Raw genomic sequence first — 22,443 nt, 5'->3', positions numbered from 1 at the left:
AGGCAAAGGAGCTAAGGCATTAATGAAGGCTTCCTCTTAGCCTGTATGTTTGTTTATTTTACGTCTCATTGAAAGCCTGAAAGGAAATTTCAAGCTAGGTAAAATAAACAATCTAACAGACACAGAAGCAATCTTAGGAAATTCATCCTGTAATTAATAAGTAAGATGCAAAAATATGCGGCAGTGTATAATCGCACTTCATTAATTTTACTTTTTTTTTTTGAACAGATAATTGGCGAAAAATGCGTAGGGAATTAAAATACTTAATTTTGTAACGCAAAAAAAAAAAAAAATCTTCATAAAATCAATTTTCCCTGATTTTTTGTTATTTTTTCGAAATTCCCTGATATTTCCCTGATTAAATAAAGTTCCCTGACTTTTCCCTGATCTGTCGCCACCCTGTTATTTTATCTTGGACATTATTATTTAAAAACAAAAGTTCATTTTTTTTCAAAATAATGCATTCAATGATCTAAACGATTATATATTTTTCAAAAAACGAAATTGGTGTCCCATTTACCCCATAGTAAGGGGTAAGTGGGTCACCATCCTCCCTTTTATTTTAATTTAAATGAAGCATATCCAAAAAAGGGGTAAGGATTTATATTAATTTTTAGTGTGAATTATTTTTTTGTAAATGCATCCATTTATGAGATATTTACTGTCGTTTAAATCTGTATCATGAAAAATTTTGAAACAAAAAACAATTTCATTGGTGAAATTTATTGAAAGCCTATAGGTATATATTTTACTTTTACATATAAAGGAATGTTTAATGAACCTAATACAGTTGGTTAAGATCAATTTGAGTAAATCAGCCAAAACTATAAGTTGAAAAAGAAATTGGAAACACTAAATGACAGTGTCTATGTAAAGTTGGCGAACGAAAAACCATTATTGCTTCACCCTCAGTAATTATTCCAACATCATCTGCACTATACCGATAAAAAGTGTCACTATTTCTGTCCGTTCTTGCAAATTCAACAGTATTTTTAAATTTGTATCATTAATTTCTAACATTGGACCTACTTAAATCTTAATGATTTTGTTTCATTATATGTTTCACAAATATATAATTAACAGTTATAGCTGAACTGTCAATTCATACTAAGTCATCATAGTTGTCTTGTATTTCACTAATACAAATATTTAATCAGAGTCGCTTTTGATTTTAAAATCCTCATTATTATAGGGAGATGCACTTACCCCATAGTGAGGGGACCCATTTACCCCTTATAGCAGAAATGTATGGAATAAGTGGGGCCCCTCCTCTTAAACACTTATTAATAATATTTTATACAAAAATTCTTGTTGCTGTATGAACTTTAAGTTAAACTATAAGTGACACATTAATTATCATAAAAAAAAATAATAATAAATAACCTGGAAACACTTCTTTGAAAAATATTGCTTGAACTTGCAAAAAAAAAATTTTCTGAATTTTTTTTTGGATTAAATAGATCTAGAAAAAAAATTCCACGAAACCTAAATATGTTCAAAACCAATCACTGTGATGAAATTTAACATGATCAGTGCAAAAAAGTTCGAAAACTTGATCCATATTTCAGTTTTTTTTTTTTGGGGGGGGGGGGGGTGACCCACTTACCCCAACCAACCCTATGATTCTGTACATAACATGTGTAACAAACCTTTATCTCCTTACTCAGGTAATGTTAATGTGAGGGGAAGAAAATGAAAGAACCAAAATCCAAGCATAAAATTTAATTTAAAATGAATTTATTGCAACAAGCAAGCCTGGTAATGAACTGAAAAAAATCAAAGCTTGCACTCTTGAAACAAAAATTTCCGTATGGCAATTCCCCACTGCTATATTTTTAATAATTTGTAAATGAATGTCCAAAGAGACATAAAACAAATATGTACATATCTTTAATTAGTTTTTCATTATTGTGTTAATATTTTTAAAATTAAATATTTATTTTAAACAATAGTGCAGGGTGATCAAAACATTTAACATAAAACAATATACCAAATCACTAATATAAAACAATATGAGGCAGAAAGAATGATTTTTTTTAAAACTGCAAATCACATTCAATTTATGGCTTCTAAAGTGTATCAGCTAGTAGGTTTCATACAAAAAATGAGAACCATTTGCAACAAGTACATTTTTTAGAACATTTTATTAAATTTCAGTAGTACCATTTTCAAGCTCATTGAAACATTTTGCAAAGGCATATTCACATAATAATTTAGTTAAGTAAAATATCTAGTCTTATTTTTAATATTATTTTGCTAATGAATGAAAACAGATGAAAACATTAAAAAATAAAAATTAAAAAAAAAAAAAAAAGCCAGCTCTCCCTTGAAAAATCAAACATTCTTGAAAATACAGGAGACATAATGACACAGCAAATTAAAATTGTTTCAGAGATCTTACATATTTGCAAAGAGTATAATTACAAGGTGTGAACATTAAGATTACTGCAAAAGTTTTGATCCTTAGTAAAAATTTAGAATCAAAAGTAAACACTGAAAAACATTGCCATAAAACTTTGAATTACACTGAAATATGTTCATGAACAATTACATAAATAATGCTGAAGACAACGCATAACATTCGTAACAAAATTAGTTACATAATTTTGGGGAAATTTGCCTGAGAATACTTTATGAAAAATGATCACCCTTGCACTTAATTTTGCTTGAATATCACTTTCTGATACTGCCTACTTAGTAGATCATTTGGTAATGAGCAAAGGTAAAAAAACAAGTTCTCTTTGCTGATGCACTCATTTGAAAATTAAGTATGACTTCATCAATCATCAAAGTTTTGAGACAAGAGGAAATTAGCAGCAAGGTTTTCATTTTTGTCACAGGCAAAATAGGCTTGAACTACCAAATATTCAGGAAATCCCAAGGCTTTTAACTGAAAAGAAAAATATCTTTGTCAATAAAAAAAAACGACAATACATTGGCACAAAATATATGCATCAGAACAGGGGTTCTCAACTTTTTATTCTTTGCTCTCCTCTTTGAACACAGATTTGAGCTCACGCCACTCCCCACCCCCCTCCCCATCATATCACAAGACTAGAATCAAAATTTGATACTGAAGCTAAGGATAGTTGAAGCTGGTTATTTAATAAAAATGGATAATTTCAAAACAAATTTTACGTTACAATACATTACTTTAATTTCACGTGTTCTAATAAGTATATTTTCAAAAAACTAAATTCAAATAAATTTGAAGAACTAGGTGAAGTTTGCATGTTATACCACTCACTTTCACAACATCAGTAGAAAGATTACCACTGTTTGCTTTTGACAATTATTAAATATTTTTGAAGATCTAGGTGTAGTTGGCATGTTATACCAGCCACTTTCACAACATCAGTTGGAAGATTACCACTGTTTGCTTCTGACAACTATTAAATATTACGTTGTAACTTGTGAAAAAGCGCACCTCGGGTCACTTTTAATGAACTCAATATCTTGGTTTTATGCTGGTTATGCTGCAAATAAAGATTTACAGGGACATGGGGATAAAAACTGCAATAAAAACTTTAAAAACGGCACTAATATCTAAAACAATAACAACCCCAAAACTGAATTCTAGTTAGTTCTCCTCTTCTTTATTTGAATTACATTTACCCCTCCCTTTAAATACGTCTAGGCCTCCCCGCCTCTTTGGGAACTCCGACAATATGAGTTAAATAACACAGAGTATTAATAAAACACTTCCTCTATACAAATGTTTTTCTATTTTAAATGGTAGATATGAAGGGGGGGGGGGATTAATTTTGCTTATTGATGAAAATATGCATTATTTTTTAAAAAGAATAAATTTGAAAATTGTATTAAAATAATATTATTCCTAACAAGAGGAGAAATAAGATAATTCTTATAACCAAGGTAAAACAAATAAGTAATAGCAGTAAAGTGAAGGTAAAATAATGTAGAATTGGCTTTTTGAGATGAGCAAATAATAGTTTAGGTTAACAAGGAAAATATAACATAAAATTTAGAGCAAAAAAAAAAGGAAGTGAAACAATTTGAAAGTAAAAACCAGTATTGGTAGCAAAAACTCTGAGCCATTTCATTGCTTATAAAATAATGATTCTCATAAATAGTACCCTAATGAATATTCGCAAACTAATTTGGTACTTCTACATAATATTTCGTGGGTTGAGTGCTGAATGTTGAATAATGTTAGCCAAATGTACTGTCTGACCATGGATTGTATGGAAAGCCAAACAGGCGGAAACGGACACAGCTACAGTAGGAGCCGCTTAATGTGATCACTTTGGGACAAATACGATTTGATAACAATAACCGACTGATAACAATAACCGAAGAGAATCCAGGAGACACAAAATAATGGTTTTTTCCAATTAAAGTGCATTTATTTTGATAACCTCAAATAAAAATCACAATGGCTCAACTGAAAGCAGTTTTCAATTATAAATTATTAACAGAATGGAAATATCTAAATTATGAAAAGTTAAAGCTAAATTATGCAATTTTTAATCACATAGTAATAGGTGAAGAAAATATGACCGTTTTCCCTGACATTGGTAAACCAGTTTCAAAGCACATTCAGCTTTTCTATCTTTTCCAGCATGGTTTTGCTCGTTGTTTAAATTTTAATTTAACTTCTCTTTGTTTACAACCTCGACACAATTCTTTAATATTTTACGAAGTAATGGCAACAATGGAGGTCCTACATCAATGTCTGCAACATGTTCAGCAACTGAATTTTTTTTAGGTGCAAAAGAAAGTTTTCTTAGGGGGAGTCTGTGGCCACTGGGGGCAAAGAATTAAGTTAGAGTGCTTTGATACCTATTTTTAAAATTTGTTTACTTTTATGAAACATATTCAAAAAGGCTTTTAAGAAAAGCCTTTTTGAAAAGATGGTTGAATTTAAAAACTTTACCTCAACAAGTTATAAGTGAGTTTTAAACTATTAGATTTTTTTTTTGTATGTTTAACTTATTCACTTATATTTGACCTTATTATTATTTTTATTAATTGTATTTTTGGCATTATATGTTTATATACTGAACTACTTTATTAACAAATCTAAAGATGAAGCAAAGGCAACATTAAAATCTTTTATTTTTAACTGTTTGTTATTTAATCACAAAATTAATAATGAAATTACAATGAAAAAAAATGATTTTCAGAAATGATGTCACAGAAAAGGAATTTTTAAATACATGTAAAAAAATATGAAAAATTTGTAAAAAGAAAAAAAAAATAAGTAAAAATTTTAAGACAGACTAAGAATATGGAAAAAATGCCTGAAACTGAGAAACTTGAAATCCCTGCATATTCATTAGCAGGGCATTAGATTTATCAGATTTTTGTTATCTTAAGCGTCTCCAACCAAAACTAAAGATCAATTTTCTGTCCTAAAATCTTAAGAAACCCAAAATTAAAAACTAGTGAAAAATATTAATTTTTACAGATGGCATTTGCTCAAATCAATTTGGATGCAACTGGATTCACATTTTTGAGTGGGCGTGGCAAGAAGACTAATTTATAAGTCCTCATATACTGAAAACAAAAGATAACAAAGGATGAAAATAATGATTAGTGCAAACATTTTCTAGTCAAATGAACAGAATCACATAAAAAATTAAAATGATCAAGTTTTCCAAAAGTGGATGCAATCAAATTTTGAAATATGCAAAAAATCAGGACTAAGCCAAAAAATTGTAAAAACAAGCTCCAAATGCATAAACTTGATGATATTCTGCCAAAACTGCCAAATATACTAAAGGAACTGCAACATTAAATGCAAAATTGCAGTTTTGCGCAGAAAAGTCCATTTGGCAGTCCTTTGGAGCAGTTTGGCGCAGGATCGGCGATTGGCACAGCTGGCACATCCCTGCTATTGATTTTTATCTATAAATTAAAACAACTAACATAAAGATACTGTGAAAGGATGTCTATGGCATGTCTGCATCTAGCAGATCCCATATCACCTATAAACATGAATTTTGGTACAAAATTACAGTCGAACCTCCATATATCGAACTTCGACATATCGAGATTTTCTATTCAGTCGACTCCCGCTACAACGCGATTTGACTTACGCAAAATGGCTATAACACGAATTTTTCACAAGGAATGAATTTTAGAGTCAACGCAAATTTTTAGTTCACAACATGAATTTTTTTGGAAGGAAGTATAGTTTTTTGTTATTGGTTACTAAATATTGATTTCGTGAATGTTATTACATATCCCCTTGAGCATATCCCTTTGGCTGTTAATTTTTGGCCAATCATTCGGACAAATCACTGTTCGCTAAACCCCTAAATTCAAACTATTCTAAGCATAGCTCAGAATGTTTCTCCCCACATAAACAGTTTGAGTCTTTCAAAATAAATCAATCTTGTAATGAAAAGACAAAAGCATAGCTTTCTTACTCTTTCGATTGCTTCTCTGTCTTGAGGAGATACTTGAGTTGTAGCTTGACTTAGTACAGATTCAAAAGGGACATTAGGGGTGCCTCCGCCAGCAGCCGCAACACCACCACCACCACCTCTTCCACCACTAGATATAGATTCTGTGGTGCCACCACCTCCACTAGAAGCAGCTGGTTCATTTATCATTCTAACAAATGCTTCTTGATTTTGAGAAATAAGCTGCAAAAGTTGAGGATTATTCTGTCCTATCTGTTGCAAAACAGCATTTAACAATTGAGGGTTCTGTTGTATGACTTGCCTCATCTGTTGAAACTGGGGTTGATTGCGAAGAAAAGAGAGAGGTTCTGAAATATAAAAAAAGGCATTAATCTAAAAATTTCACAAGTATATAAATAATTGTCATAAAGTAGGGTCATTCCGTGTCAAATCATCACATGGTTTAGGACGCACCGTCACAGAACTGGATAAAACTTGGTACATCAAGAGATTTAACATAGTTATGAATGAAAATGCTGAAAAATTTTTTTTCTTTCACTTCATTATTAATTAATATTTATTAATTATTCTAATTTTCATTAAAAAATGCTACATTTAGAAACGGTTAATCCTCATTTTCTCAGAAACTATAAAAGATACAAGCTTAAAATTGGTCTTGTTTTTAAGCTATTTTAATCGGCTTTAATTTGATGTGCAACTTGATAAAATCAAAAAATATTAATTTTAAAATTTCTTTAAAAAAATAATTAAATTTTAATGTCTTAAAACTGACAATTTTAAAATTTTGGAAAAATTACAAAATTACTTTGTGTTATCCTCTCCCATCTCACTAAGTTTCATAATGGGATCAGTTGATACAGAGACAACAAGCTTCACATATATATCTACATTTTTGCATTTTGCACAAATGGCTTTCTGATAGATCGATCAAGTATTATTTTAAGTTATAAAAATTAGCCCAGCAAACTATAAATGAACTGCTAATAGCAATGCAAAACCTTCTAGTGACTTACACTTACATAAAAATTGAATGAAATATAATAATTAAAAAAAAAATAAATATTTTTAAGAAAAATCATATTAACTGTCATTCTTTAGAAAAAGGGAACATCAGCATTGTCCTACGTTTATCGGAATTTTTTAGTCTCTAAGTTGCAAAATCTTTACAATTTTGTTCTTTTCTTCAGCTAGTAGAGTATATGTCCGGCCTGTGGGCGCGATGGGTTTGAATTTGCAATTAATGTCCGAACAAGATATTCGAAGAACCTCCGGTGCTGATAAATATGAAAATAAAGATGGTCCTGGTGGGTGGAGGAACGTGTCTTTCACTTCATTCTCTACATTTTTGGCCAAAACATAACTTATCCACCATTTTTCATCATATATGAAATGATATATCTGTTTTGACCTTTCATCATCGTCAAAATAACCCTTTCTCCAGGTAAGATGACAGAATAGTCGGTTTGATGATGGAGAAAATAAAAATGCTTCGCCACTCAGCCTTGCTTTACAGCTGGAGGGAATAAAAGCATGTAGGTTTTGGGTACCTGGTATTGGTATTGCTTGCTGGAAACAACGAGAGAGCTGTTCTGCATTTTCAATGTATTCATTTTGGGGTGGTGAAGCTGAAGTCTATGTTCATTGAAAGGTCAGATTTAGCCCTATGGTACAGTTGCATTAGGTGTCGTAGTTTGGTTTTCGTATGGCATAAAGACTTGCTTTTGCTGCTTCTCTTTTGAGTGTACCACCCTGCCAACACATAGGCTTTTACCATGAGCAGTGGCAGAAAAAAAGTCAAAAAAAAAAAAAAAAAAAAAAAAAAAAAAAAAAAAAGCCAAAACAACTTTTTGTAAAACAGGTAGGTGAACAGCAACTGTGTTGTGCTCAAGACATTCCAAGATTATAATGAAGCAGAGGTGTTGAATTTTGTTTCAATTTTTGAAGTATACAACAAAAGGGTGAATTATGGCTTGACTTCTGTTCCAGTGATAAGATTGTTTTTCATCTTGCAAAACAAAACTATAGTTTTTGGAAAAGTCAAACTACTGCCACCTCAAACAAAGTCAGAAGGTTCTGGAACAAACCATCTCATTCTTAATAGCCATCCCCAGCCTGTTTCATTTGGCAGGGGTGTCCCCGCTAAGAATAAGGGGGCACCCCCTAAACATTGCAAAGACCCCTTCCCCAGAAACTAGAATGTCCTCTCCCTCTCCAAAAAAAGAGAAAAATTCCCCCTCCATTTCAATGGCACAGTATGCAATATGATCCTTCCCCCCCTGATGAGCACCCTCACAGTTTGTTAGCAAAGGGGGTGAAATGGGTGTAGCTAACGGTTTGAGTTCTCTTTCTCCTTTTCCCCCCCCCCTTTCTCTTTTTTCAATAAAATGAGATTTAGATGATTAATTTTTTTATTAATTAGTTATTTCTCAGGAACAAATCAGACTAAAAAGAAACTTTATTTCTAGAAAAAGAAAAAAATGCATGAAATAGTGAACATGAATGAAACATATTTAATTATAATATAACAATATGAATTATTTCAATGGTTTTTTTTGTAGATAAAAAAAATAACTATTCAGCACAATAACCCATATTTTCTCAGATATGTGACACTTGTCCTCCTTGTATCAACTGATCCCATTATGAAACTTGGTGAGAAGTAAGAGGATAACACAAAGTAATTTTGTAAATTTTTTCAGAAGTTCAAAATTGTCCGCTTTTGAGAAATTAAAATTTTAAAATTTAATTACATTTAATTTTAAAATAAATATTTTTTGATTTTACCAAGTTGCACATCAAATTAAAGCAAATTAAAAGAGCTTTAAAACAAGACCAATTTTAAGCATGTATCTTTTATAGTTTCTGAGAAAATAAGTATAAACCGTCTGAAAGTGTAGCATTTTTTAAGAAAAACTTGAATAATTTATAATTAATAACTTTTGAACGAGGTGAAAGATTTTTTTTTTCAGCATTTTCATTCATAACAAGGTTAAATCTGTTAATGTACCAAGTTTCATCCAGATCTGTGACGGTCCGTCCTAAAATTGTTCCTAATTGTGTGGATTTGACGTGGAATTACCCAGTAATGTTTACAATAAATAGTTTTCTACATATCTCCCAACTACCCTGAACACGCATATACACGTCTAAGCAAAAAATTTGTTCCTGCGTCTGATACAAACACAGTGATTTCATTGTTTGATTAACATCCGAGTTGGTATATCGATTGATTAACAAGGGGAGTGGGAGTGCTATACTTTGCTTACTTACTAGCCTCTTGTTGTGACTAGCTGGATCATCTTTTTACTCAATTTGATTTTCATGCCATTTGCCTTTTTATGCCAAACAGCTGTTTTATTTAAATTAATCTGGGAAAAAAAATGCTAAGATTGTTTTGCAGGTTTTTTTAAAAAATTCACCTGGATTTTTTTCTAAAACTTACTAAACCCAGGAAATTAAGAAGAATCACCAGGGTTCGTGATTTTTTTTGATTAAAAAAAAAAAAAAAAGTCGGATTTTTTAAATTTAAATCAGATTTTTTTTTTAAATGTTCAAAAAGTTGTAGATATTAATTGCTTTACATTCATAAACATAACATATTTCATACAACAGATGAATCCATTCAACTTACTTTTAAAATTAAGATAAGTTCTCTAACTATTCAATAATACTTTAAGATTTATAAATGCGTTATAATGCTTCGATAAGATGCGATTTTGTTTTATGCTTTGCTTAAAGATAAGGTTTCCATTATCATGTACGTTTTTAGAGTAAAATAAATATGTTGAACAATTACTTTTCTGAACTAGATTAGTCATGATGTATAAGAAAAACTCCCAAACTTTTATTTTGTTCTAAATTGTAACTTCGGAGTAAAAGCAATATATAATGAAAATCTATCACACACACACAGAAAGAGGGATCTATATAGTTTTGCCTGTTGAAGTTAAGATAGCATAATGCAGTGTAGTTAAATATAGAGCAATACATTCTAAAAATGCAAAATAAATTTATCAAAGTAAAATCAACTGATTTTAATAAATGATTTTTTAAAAAAAAATCACTTAATTCAAACCAATGATTTCTTTTAAAAATCCCTTAATTCAAATCACTTGAGTTGAATCATGATTTTAATCACGATTTAAATCAACGAACCCTGTTGAATAATACTATCAAAAAGATAATCTAGTCTTTAACTAAAGGAATTTTGGAAGCAATTCTGAACTGACACTTGTTAGTACAATCCGATTGGGAGGTTTTGCACTTTTATCGACTGAATTTTGTTCATAAAAATTACATAATTTGGGTTTTTCAATGTAACATTTAAAGAAATCTATGATTAATTAATAATGGGGGTTGGGAGAAGGACAAGAAACACTACAAATTCAGCTTAGGAGGAAGAATTTTGATTGTGTTGCTAAATACTAAGATACTAACAGTGAAAGAAAAACAGGACTTACCCTCACTTCCCGCACTGACAGAAGAATTATTGCTAGGCTGGGTAACATCAGCATGAGGAGAATCACTTGCAGGTTCTTGTTCAGGAGGAAGCACACCCTGGTTATAAACGAAAAAAAATATTAAGGAATGTCCATCATTTTTTTTTCATGATCACTAGATTGTGAAAGTTATAGTTCCTTTTGAGAAAATTAGAATGTTCTTTCATTACATATGCATTTCTTACTTCCAAGGGGGAAAAAAAGCATTGGAAATACCATTCAAGCCCCCGGTAGCAGAAATTACGAGAAGCGAGTTGCAGATTTTCAGGGGCCTGCAGATAATTTTACAAAAGAACAAAAAGAAAGAAAAAAATAAATAAAAGAAAAAAAATAAATACAACTTTACAAAGATCGTTTGGAGATCGTTTTTTGGCCGGAAAGGCAATGCTTTCAGCATTTCAACTAGAAACGTAGTCGCCGTATTTGGTCATTCACAAGATCAAAGTAGACAAGATGCTTAAGTGCCTAAGTTTTCAAAAACAAAGCAGAATTGGATATTTTAACTGCATACTAATGAAAATAAAAAATGTGCTGCAAATTATTGTTGTTGTTTTTTTTTTGATTTTTTTAAAAAAAATGTCAGAAGAAATGAAAAATTTTATATTTAAAATTTTACATTATCCTCATTGCTTTGTAAGCAAAAGTGCTAAAAACTTTTCAACTAAAATGTAGTCTTGTGAGGATTTTTATTTTAAAATTATTTTTTGCAACAATTTTTAGAAATTTATCTCCTAATTTTTGGCGTAGTCGCCATGTTTGGTCATTCCCAAGATGTTGGTACGCACAGGGCTGTGGAGTCGGACTGATTTTGAGGTAAAGTAATCGGAGTCGTTCGAGAACATGCCGACTCCGGGTTTCTTTTTTCTTTCTTTGATTTTCACTAACTCTCCTTGCATTTTTTTTTTTAAATGACTACTAATTAATTTGATTATATGTACCTACTAATAAGAAAGTAACTCATTGTGGCAACTAGCTGGCTTGATTGTTTATCGAACTTTCCTTAACAGCTACCTACAACGTCTCCTAGTTTGCTTATTTTCTAACTTTATTTAACTGATAGCAACTGTCAGCAAACAGTTTTGTTGCCTAACATTTTCTAAATAATCACTTTCAAATAAAAATAATAATTTTATTTTAACCTCGATCTCTGTTATAAAATAGTAAAAGGAATGTATGTATCGCTTGAGCAAGTCGGGAAACTTTTCAAGGTGCTTGGTAAATTCAAAAATGTTGGAACAAAAGCGAAAATCCAAAAGATCCGATAAAATGTTTTTTTTTAATTCTAAAAACTTTATATATATATATATTTATAAGTACAAAATAAAATTAGTACATGATTACAACTCTCAATCATGTACTAATTTTATTTTGGGGTTACAACAGGGTCATTCAGAGTTACAATGCTCAATAATTGTAGTCAATCCTAAAATCTTCATATTAAAGTTAATTCTGAAACTGCCATTAAAAAAATTAAAAATTGAGTCAAGAAATATAGGTATAGTTAAAGCTATTATATAATTTGATTTTCAAATTGAATTTCTAACGTTGTATGCATCTTAGGTTTACAATAAAATACAACGCGAAAATTTCATAAAAAGGAATTAATGTTTCAATCTCTGTTTAGGGGGTTCCCCCCTTCCCTGAGGGGTGTGATTTGAAAAAATAAAAAAAGGAAAAAAAAAGCCGGAGTTGGACGTTTCAAAATCCTGGAGTCGGAGTAGACCATTTTCTTTCTGACTCCGCAGCCCTGGGTACGCAAGAACGCAAGACTCTTTAAATGCCCACGTTTTCATAAACGGAATAAGATGTTTATTGCAATGCAAACTATTGAAAATTATGCAAAATGTGCTGTTTTTTTCTTTTTTTTTTGGATAATTTTGAATTATTATCTTGAAAAATGCAAAATTTCATCTTTAGAATATTATTCTCATTGCTTTAAGAGACTAATATGCTAAAAACTGACTAGTTAATCTAAATTGCAGCTTTTTAAGGGTTTTGAATTTATTACTACTTTTATGATGTAACAAATTCAAAAATCTATTTATAATCATGAATTGTTCGCGTGGACGCCATGTTTGGTCATTCGCAAGATGGAAATAGATGAGACTATTATTTAGTTTTCAAAAAAGGAATTGGATGTTTACCTCAACGCAAACTATTGGAAATAACATAAAATGTTCAATAAATCATGTTTTTATTTAAATTAGTTTCACGACAAATGTGAATTATTATCTACATAATTGTATTTAATCATCATTGCTTTGGAGGCTTTGCTATAGACTAAAACTTATCTAAAATGCAGTTTCCAGCCAACTTCTCATTTACTCTATTGATTTATACTTTTTTTTGAAAAAAAAAAAATTCAAAAACCTACTTGAACTTAAATTTTCCATATTTTAATAAATATGCATTGAATAATTGTTTTCCTCATAGTGTGAAAATTCTATTTATTTTTATGAAAGTAGTGAAGACTGCTTCCCTCCCATCTCTTTTATACTCTAACTCGGCGGCAGTGGTGCCCACTAAGTTTTTCGGGTCTAGTGGCCACTGGCCAGTTGGAAAATTTCTGAATCTTGACCATTACAAGGGACCTGTGTATTTTATGAAAACTTAAATTAAAAATAATAATAATGCTGCAGATTATTTTCAACTGCCCAAAAAGTGTTGCAGACTGACTAGAAAGTTTCTGCTACTGGGTTTCAGCTTACGCCATAAAAATTCAGATACCGAAAGAATTAAGCATTTGAAGATAATTTACTACAAGTAACTTTGAAAATAAACTCATTGTGAACTTTATGAAGAGTTCTTTTTGGTGATTCAGTTAGTTCATTTTGCTTTCAATTTTGAAGTATAACTATAATAAACAAAGTATTAAGCTTTTACCGCAATAAAATAATTTCTAATTTGTTCAATCATAGCAAATGCTTTACATAGGTAATTTGAATTCATTTAAAGATAAAGCCTTACAGTGAGTAAGTATTCCACAGCTCTGTCTGGATTGTTAAAACTGGCTCTCAACGCCCTTTCAACATCATCTCTTTCATAACCCATTTCTGCTATCTGTGAAACCATTCTTTCATAGTCTTCTCCTAAAACTAATGTTGACTCAGCAGCAGATATATCTAGACCTTCAACATTTACAGAACTAAGGCTAAAAAAAAGTTCAGGAATTATTTTTTTTCTTCCAAAAAAAAAGGTTTCAACATTGCATCCAAAAATGAAAATTTCATAACATTAATTTACCTGAATTACAGCAACTAATTTAAAATGTAAACTTTAAAGTGTAATTGACAAAAAAAAGAGAAAAGAAAAGAAAACCTTGCTTCGGTAGTATCCTCAGCAGATTCTGCTGGTTCTTCCTTGGTTTCAGTTTTTGGTTCTGCTTTAGCAGCAGTTGCATTAGATGCTGTAGAAGTAGTTTCAGTTGCATCTTGAACAGCTGATTTGGAAGGAGTTGAAGTATTGCTGACAGGTTGTGTTACTGGGGCACTTTCTGAGGAAGAACTTTCTTTTTCTGAGGAAGGCTATAACATTAATGTTCAATGAGCGTCAAAACTTATTCTTCGGAACATGACACATTAAATGCAGATACATAATGTACAGTGTTGGACAAAAAAAAAAAAAAAAACCGCATCACTTGGAAAATAGTGCGCAAATGATTAGGGCTCGACTGATCCATTGCCATCAATGGTTCAAAAACTTAGCCATCGGCGGGCAATTTTAACTTGGTGATGTTAGAGAATATTAACTTAACAATGTTAGAAAATATCAAGTTCTAAACGTACTCTTGTCCTGACTAATTTCATGGAACCAGGCCCTGATAATGCTTTCCTGCAGTTTTATCTTAGTAGCATGTTACTCAGCAACAATTTTGTACCCATTATATGCCCAAAAATTTAAATAGGGAAGGAAGCCTCTTAAGGAAGCCAAGAGTGGCTTCCTTAAGAGGTTTTCCATCTCCAGCTCGGTCATTTTCCTATGCGGGCTGATGAGTGCTAATAAGCACGAAACTGCAGTCCTTGGCTGGAATTGACTGAGCTAACGGTGTATTTCATGTATTTCTGCCTTAGCCCTGGCAATAGGGCGGTAACTTACTGAATATATTTGCCTTCCCTTCAATCTTCAAGTTGAACCGAACCATTGTTTAGGTCAATCGTCTGATCTCTGCTAATTCTATATTAGCTACCAGTTTGTTTGGCACTCTTGGCTTTCTTAAGAGGTTTTCCATCTCCAGCTTGGTCATTTTCCTATGCCGGGCTGATGAGTGCTAATAACTGCAGTCCTCGGCTGGAATTGACTGAACTGGCGGTGTATTTCACGTATTTCTTCCTTAGCCCAGGCATTAGGGCGGTAACTTATTGAATTTAGTTCTATGTTCACTTGTTTTGAGAACGACCCCCCCCCCCTCCCCAAAGAGCCTTTCTTGTGAATTTTTTTGAAAATGAAATCAGAAATCATCCTGTTTTCTAGAGTATTTCTAGTGATTCTTAATAAATGTTTTAATGCTATGCTCATTGCACAATTGAATCTGGATCATGATAAGGGGTGGCTGTTCGTCATCCAGAAATTTTTGAGCAAAAATTTTAGTAGCCACCCCCCTTCCCCCACCACAAATGAAAAATAAAAGAATATACAACTGTACTATTTAAAGGAAAAGTAGTATTTAAATTTATATTACAAATAATTAAATATGCATCATTTATGTTTATAAATCATACTTAAAATTCTAATACAGTCAATTTGCGATAACTTGAATCTAAAGGGACCAACGAAAAACTTCGACTTATCGGAAGTTCGACTTAACGCTAGTTTCGGTTTTCGACATTTTTCTTTTAAAAACCATCAAATATTTTAAGTAATATGCACATATAACAGACGAAATTACAGAATTAAAAAGATTTAAAGCACAATAGGAGCAGAGTAATCAAAAATTTTAACAAAAAAAAAAAAAAAAAAATCAAATTTTGGTTTTGATACTGCTGGAACCACTTGAATAGAGCTGCTTCTACTTCAGGTAAGGTGCGTATCTTCATTTGTTTCAAATTTGGATTCAGTGATTCTACCTCTTTAGAAGTTTCTATTTTTCTTTTACTATCATTGACAGAGTGCTTGCTTAGACATCTTTAACAGTAAAGAAAACTCACTCTTTCTCTCAGGAACTTATCAGCAAATAATCGAACTAAAGAATAAGAGGAAAGCATCTTAACTTAAGTCAGCCTTTGAATAAAGGTACAATCAGTTAGTTGACAACTCAACAGCTTAAAAGCAAATTCGTAGTACAGCAACATGTCAAAGTAAAGGGTACAGTACAACAAAAGAAAACAAGTTAACTCATTTCTGCACGTGTAACTCTTTTTTCGCACATTGCCTCCAACAGGTGTTTGTCTTGCTTAGAGGTCTATTGTGCAGGAATTGCAAGTGAAGGTGAATTAATTTTTCTCTTATAGTCAGATGTTTCATTCTTTTTCTTTTCTCAGTTCTTTCGAAATAAATTTCGAGTCATCTTGGGAAAAACTTAGAGTTAAAGGAAGTTAACTTCAAGAAATTGAGAATAATTAGCATGGAATTAAAGACAAAGGGGTCGGGACTTAATAAAAAATTCAAGTTATAGTAATATTCAAGCTATCGGACTTCAAATTATCGGGAATTGACTGTACCATAAAATCCCGAAAGTAACCCTCCCCCTATTTTCAAAACAAAACTTGTTGATTTCAGAAGGGGGGTTATAATCGAGATTTTTCTGAAAAATCAGCCAAAATAATTGTTTTTAGTAGTATTAATTTTAGAGTATAGAAAAGAAATAATAAGTAAATAAGGGTTAATATTAATAAAGAGAGAGAAATCAATTAATAAAAACCTGTCATTATTTTCTAGTAGTAATAAATTGTATAAGCCATTTTTTTCAGAAAGAAAGGATTTTGCACCTTAAGTTGGCAAAATCCCTTTAATTTATCGCTTGAAAATTCATTATGTACTGAATGTAATAAGGTTACAGTAAAAGAAGCAAAATCTTAATGTTCTTGTTTTAGAATAGAAGCAAAAATCGCAATCACGGCCGCAAATTTGTTATGAAGATCGTAATTTTAAAAAATGAACTTTACAAAGTTTGCGAATGCAAACACAGACAAATCTCTTACTCGATTTAGTAAAATTGACATTTCTGATGATCCTAAACTCGTTCAATTACATTATTTCTCCTTTTGAAAAGGTTATTTTTAAGTTTCGAGCTACTTTTTAAGCAACACGTTTACAAAATGGCGTCAGTTTTTCAAAATGGCGCTGTGTTGATCGTTCAGTTTCACAAGTCAGAACAAAAATGCTCCTTCCAAAATGAATAAAAAGCAGTACAATCCCATAAATTTCTTTTGTAATACATATGAAAAAAAGGCGCCCTTGCATCAAAAGGAGTCTAAACATTCTGGAAGGAATAAACGGTGGAGACCATTTTTTCTTTCTTTTTCATTTAAATCATTGTGTTTTCTTTCTTTTTTTTTATTTTAAGAAAAGCAAAACTGCACATGGAGGGGAAAACTAAACCTTTGTAAATGCTTTCCAAGTAAAGCAGAAAATGTCATCCTTTTTTTGGAGGGAGTGGCAAATGAAGATGATCGGAAAATTTTCAGGTGAGAGGGGGGGGGGGGGGGTGTATTCAGGGTTTTAAAGTGTTTTCACTTTCCACAAAAAAGGGGGGGGGGGCTATAATCGATAGGGGGGTTACCTTCGCAATTTCACGGTATGTTTCAGATAAGTCATATCACAAAAACAAAAAAATATAGCACAATAAAATTCAAGTCATGAACTCACTTTAGTAACCATAATAACTACAAATTTCTTTTCATCAATGTCATAATCACTAATTTTTGTATCATCACTAAGAATTTTTCCTGCAAATGAAAAGAAATAAATTGAAGAAAAAAAATAGGAAGACAAAGTTATCTCAGAGAAAAAAAAAATGCATATGACATAAATAATAGGTAACACAAACAGGGGTGTTCCCCCATAGATATATACTCTAGACAATAGACATACACTCAAGAGCCAAAACATTATGACCACCTGTTAATAACGAGTTGGCCCACCTTTTGCGCGCAACACAGCTTCAACCCGCCTTGGCATGGATGTCACAAGTCCTAGGTAGATGGCCTGAGACATATTGTACCAGATGTTTAAGCAATTGGTACGCAAATCTGAGATATTGCAAATTGGTGGTCTTTGAACTCTGAGCTGCCGTCCCATGACATGCCATATGTGTTCTATGAGATTGAGATCTGGTGAGTTAGACGGTCAGGACATTAACTGGAATTCAGCATCATGTTCCTCGAACCACTCCAACACAATTTTAGCCTTGTGGCACAGGGCGTTGTCCTGTTGGAACATTCCATTTCCAGCTAGAAAAGCAGAAGCCATGTAAGGGGGCAACTGGTTCGCAATGATGTTCAGATACCCTGTGGCATTCAGGGTCTGCTGTACCACAACCATGGGTCCCAGAGACGCCCAAGAGAACGTCCCCCAAAGCATAATACCGCCACCACCGGCCTGTGTATGACCTACTGTACATTGAGGGAGCAACTGTTCAACCGGAAGACAGAGTTTCCTGACACGGCCATCGCCGTGATGTCCGAGAAAACGTGACTTATCTGACCAGGCAACTCTCTCCCACTAATCCATGGACCAGTCGCGATGTTCCCGGGCCCAGCGAGGGCGCAGTTGGAGGTGACGCTTGGTCAGCAAAGGCACACGAGTGGGACGTTTGTTGAGTAGCCCTACATTCAACAGTGTCAGCTGAACAGTGTGCTCCGAATTTATTTTACTTGGCCTTGCATTGTATTGGGCTGTCAGCTGAGCCACTGTCAGGCTCCGGTTTTGCTGCACCACGCGAGACAGTCTCAGACGGCTTTTTTCTTAGACAGCGTGTGAACGTCCAATACCATGTCGTCTACTGCTGGTTTCACTGTCATTCATCCACTTAGCATAAGTACTAACAACTGTAGGTCACAAACAACCCACGAGTCGTGCAGTTTCTGAAATACCTGTTCCGAGCCTTCGAGCCATTACAATCTGCCCTCTATCAAAGTCGCTTAGATCTGTAGCCTTTCCCACCACACACAGAAGTAAGTGAAAGAATGATTCTTCAGACTCTCCAGCAGCAGTTAGATACCACTTTCACCTGATCACATGCCTTCCAGGTCATCCAGGCGAGTTCATTGCAAAAGGTAGGGGGTGGTCATAATGTTTTGGCTCTTGAGTGTATACTCTCATAATTTTTTTAGACACATGTATATGATCACATACACAATGGATTACTGTGAGAAATTGATATGATCAATGAACACAAATGCAAGCAGAACTAATACCTAATAAAAACTCCAGTACAAAACTTTTTTTTTAAATTACACCCGCCAACGTCCTGTTGGACATGAGGCGCCTTGCAGTCCAATACAACAATGATTTACTTGTAGAGCGGGAAAGCTCTTTCAAGACGACATCTTTGAGCACATCGAGAAGAACGGGGCAATCAAAAAGATGTTTCCCTGTCATTTGCATAGTCCCTTCACATAGTGAGCACAGTGGAGAATTGGCCTGTCAGATTTTAAAAAAGATGGGCTTGTAAGTAGTCCTGACTAGTAATAACACGAAAAGATGTAACTCCTTCAACTCTAGGGAGGAGGGAAAGTTGCAGTCTTGTTTGGTCTTCAAGAAGACATGCCCAAGATTTTCCGCTGGCAATGTCACGGAGAGAAGAAATTCTTTTGAGCCTGATATTGTTCCCAAAATGTCGTTTGGCATTTCAAAGGGAGACAAGGTGGATTAAATGTTGAACTCTCTTTAGCCAACAAGTCAGCTTGCTCGTTACCATGGATGCCGCATTAGCTTGGTATCCATTGGAGCACAACATCTTTACCGGAATCAAGAAGTGAACTTATAATGAGTTTACATTCAAACTCAGTCTCTGTTAAGAAAAGGTTATAGTTTGCAATTGACTGTATTGCAGCTTGAGAGTCAGCAAAAATGATAATTTTTTTGGCAACAGATCTCAGTGACAGCCCTAAGGAGCATATAAATTGCAAAAACTTCACCTCAAAATTATGTGACCAGGCACTAAGAGGTTCCTTTAGGCTGAAAAATTTGGAAAAAGCACCAGCACCAGCCCTACCTTAGGAGGCTGTGTCACATCCATCGGTATATACCATAGACTAATAATAAGAGTAGACCGAGCTTTCTCATTCTTGCTGATGAAGAAAATTGGTTCATAGTTCATAGATGTATCATGTGACTAGTGGAAGGGCTTGGCGAAGACTTTGGCAGCATGGTTGCTAGATGGCAGCATTATCTATAGTTTGGCATTCGACATGTATTTTAAGACAATGTGTTTTCATTAAAAAAAACTTCCAGGTGCAGAGATTGAACTGTTTTTCTTTTAGTTATGAATTATCTTGACATTAGTAATAGTTTTTGATCAGTTTTCGGTAACTTTTATTTCATTTGGAGCTGTCAGCGTTGGCGTGAACGAAATAGCGTAAACGTTTTGCGTTAACGCAAAAATGTACTAATCGGTATCTTAAATTGAAACTGTAGGTAAAAATCTTACCGTTTGCCGATTCTTCTTGGTCGCTTGCATCTTTTATTCCTTAGAGAGTTATTGAAATTGACTAAAGAAAATGCACAATACTATCTAAACGAAAAACTCACTATATTAACAAAATATTTACAACTTAGAATAACAAATTTACAAATCGGACTCCATAAAAGATCATTCTTCCACGTTCCATAAATTCTATTTATTTTATTTCGCGCTGGCGTTGATCGTCTGCTACGATTAACGCCCGCTGTTGCTAGGATATCCACCAGTCACATGGTTTGGTTTATGAGCAGCAAAAGGGTTGCCATAGCTTGGTCTACTCTTATTATTAGTCTATGGTATATACGTGAAGTAAATCTTGAAATGGATACCTTTCATGCAGGGGCGGACTGGCCAGGTCGGCAAGTCGGGGATCCCCGACTGGGCCAACCGCCGAGTGGGCAACTTTAAGCAATGTTTTATTGAACTTAATACATTTAATTCCCATCTAACATTCTTTAAAGCGTAATAATAGAAGAAAAAATGAAATTGTTCCCTCTATGGGAAAAAAAGTGTTTGGAAGGAGGGTTTTTTTTCTCCCATCCTTAGCAGGGGTCAAAGTAAATAGTCGAAGTCCACAAATGCGAATGCTTTCCTTTCTTCGTCAAATTTCTCTCTAGTTTTTAGAGCTCTGGGGTCCATGGCTCCCACATTGAGGAAACGGGAGGGGCCAGAGAAATTAGGCTCCGACGCGGCCCGCGAAAGGGCCCGGGACGAAAAAAGAGCTTTCAAAACCTTATACAGTAAAACCTGTAAAGTTGACCACCCTTGTAAGTTGACCACCTGCCTATGTTGACCGCTTTTGTCGGTAACAGAATTAGTCCTATCTTATATAATGAAGGAAAACCTCTGTAACTTGACCACCTCTCTATCTTGACCACCTGTCTATCTTGACCACTAATGTACACAAAATTTGGTTTGGAGTATAGTAAAAAACCCTTTGTAAGTTGACCACCTTGTTTATTTTTTTAAACTTAATCAAGCAAATTCTATTATTGTATTTTTATTTATTTTTTATGGCTTTGCACGAATAATTTTACTGCTTTGATGCAGCGTTGCCAACTGCTCCGCAAAGGTCTGGTTGTGCTTAAGAGTAAAGTTATTTATTTCTGGAGCAAGGGATTAAAAGATAGAACATTTTCATTTTCAATTGCCTTTATGAACTAGGGGAGTCCAGCTTGTTTCTCTTTGTGTTATAAATTTTACATAAAATGGTTTCAAAAAGAAAGTTAGTAGAACTTGAGATTGATAAAAAGTATGAAATATTAAAATTAATTGAAAAGAGGGAAAGCAAGAGAAAATTAGCTGTCACAAATGGAATCTGGAATTCCTAAAACTGCAGTGTCTAATATAGTAAAACACAAGGGGAAAAAACAAAAATATTTGAATAACATTTTTAATTTATGTTTCAAAGTAATGTTAAACAATGAAAGGGAGTTGAACAGAAAGAGTAAGTGTGAATTAATCGTAAAATGAAGACCTGATGCAAGAAATGACAAAAAAAGGAAAAAAAATAGTACCACCCTTTATAAGTTGACCACCAAAATACTGCACCGCAAGTGGTCAACTTACACAGGTTTCATTGTATTAGTACGTATTAACAACAATTGGCCTGCATCACTAGACAAAGCGGCCCCGGCCCTGCTATAAATGTGTGGGCCGTGCTTTGGGGTGTTGATACATGAGCAGCGGCATGCACAAGGTTGGGGGGGGGGGGGGGACTGTTGGCCCGGTTCCAAGCCTGAAGGAGGCCCGAGATTTTTTAAATAAGGGGTGAAATATACAGTAGGGACGTAGTGGTAAACAAAATGGAGGGGGGGCCCGTAAAAGTCATTTGTGACGGGCCTCAAACATTTCGGTACACGCCCCTGGCCTGATATTCACTGGTTGCGGCAGATTCAACTAAATGCTGTCAGGTGGCAATCAATTTCAT

The 22,443-nt window shown here is 33.4% G+C and overlaps 1 protein-coding gene across 1 annotated transcript in view; it reads right to left on the bottom strand.

Annotated features, from left to right (window-relative positions):
• Positions 1-1,707: 1,707 nt before the first annotated feature.
• The window catches only part of LOC129216926 (UV excision repair protein RAD23 homolog B-like), a 32,689-nt gene continuing 11,953 nt past the window's right edge, over positions 1,708-22,443 (bottom strand). The window contains exons 3-8 of the mRNA XM_054851143.1: positions 17,696-17,775; positions 14,210-14,415; positions 13,859-14,042; positions 10,853-10,949; positions 6,396-6,739; positions 1,708-2,890 (exon numbers count right to left, since the gene is read on the bottom strand). Of these exons, the coding sequence (XP_054707118.1) occupies positions 2,780-2,890; positions 6,396-6,739; positions 10,853-10,949; positions 13,859-14,042; positions 14,210-14,415; positions 17,696-17,775 (1,022 nt within the window). The 3' untranslated portion in view covers positions 1,708-2,779. The remainder of the gene's footprint in view (positions 2,891-6,395; positions 6,740-10,852; positions 10,950-13,858; positions 14,043-14,209; positions 14,416-17,695; positions 17,776-22,443) is intronic.

Source organism: Uloborus diversus, chromosome 2, assembly GCF_026930045.1.
Source record: "Uloborus diversus isolate 005 chromosome 2, Udiv.v.3.1, whole genome shotgun sequence".
In the NCBI taxonomy this organism is placed as follows: Eukaryota; Metazoa; Arthropoda; class Arachnida; order Araneae; family Uloboridae; genus Uloborus; species Uloborus diversus.
This window is presented reverse-complemented; position numbering and strand designations above follow the sequence as displayed.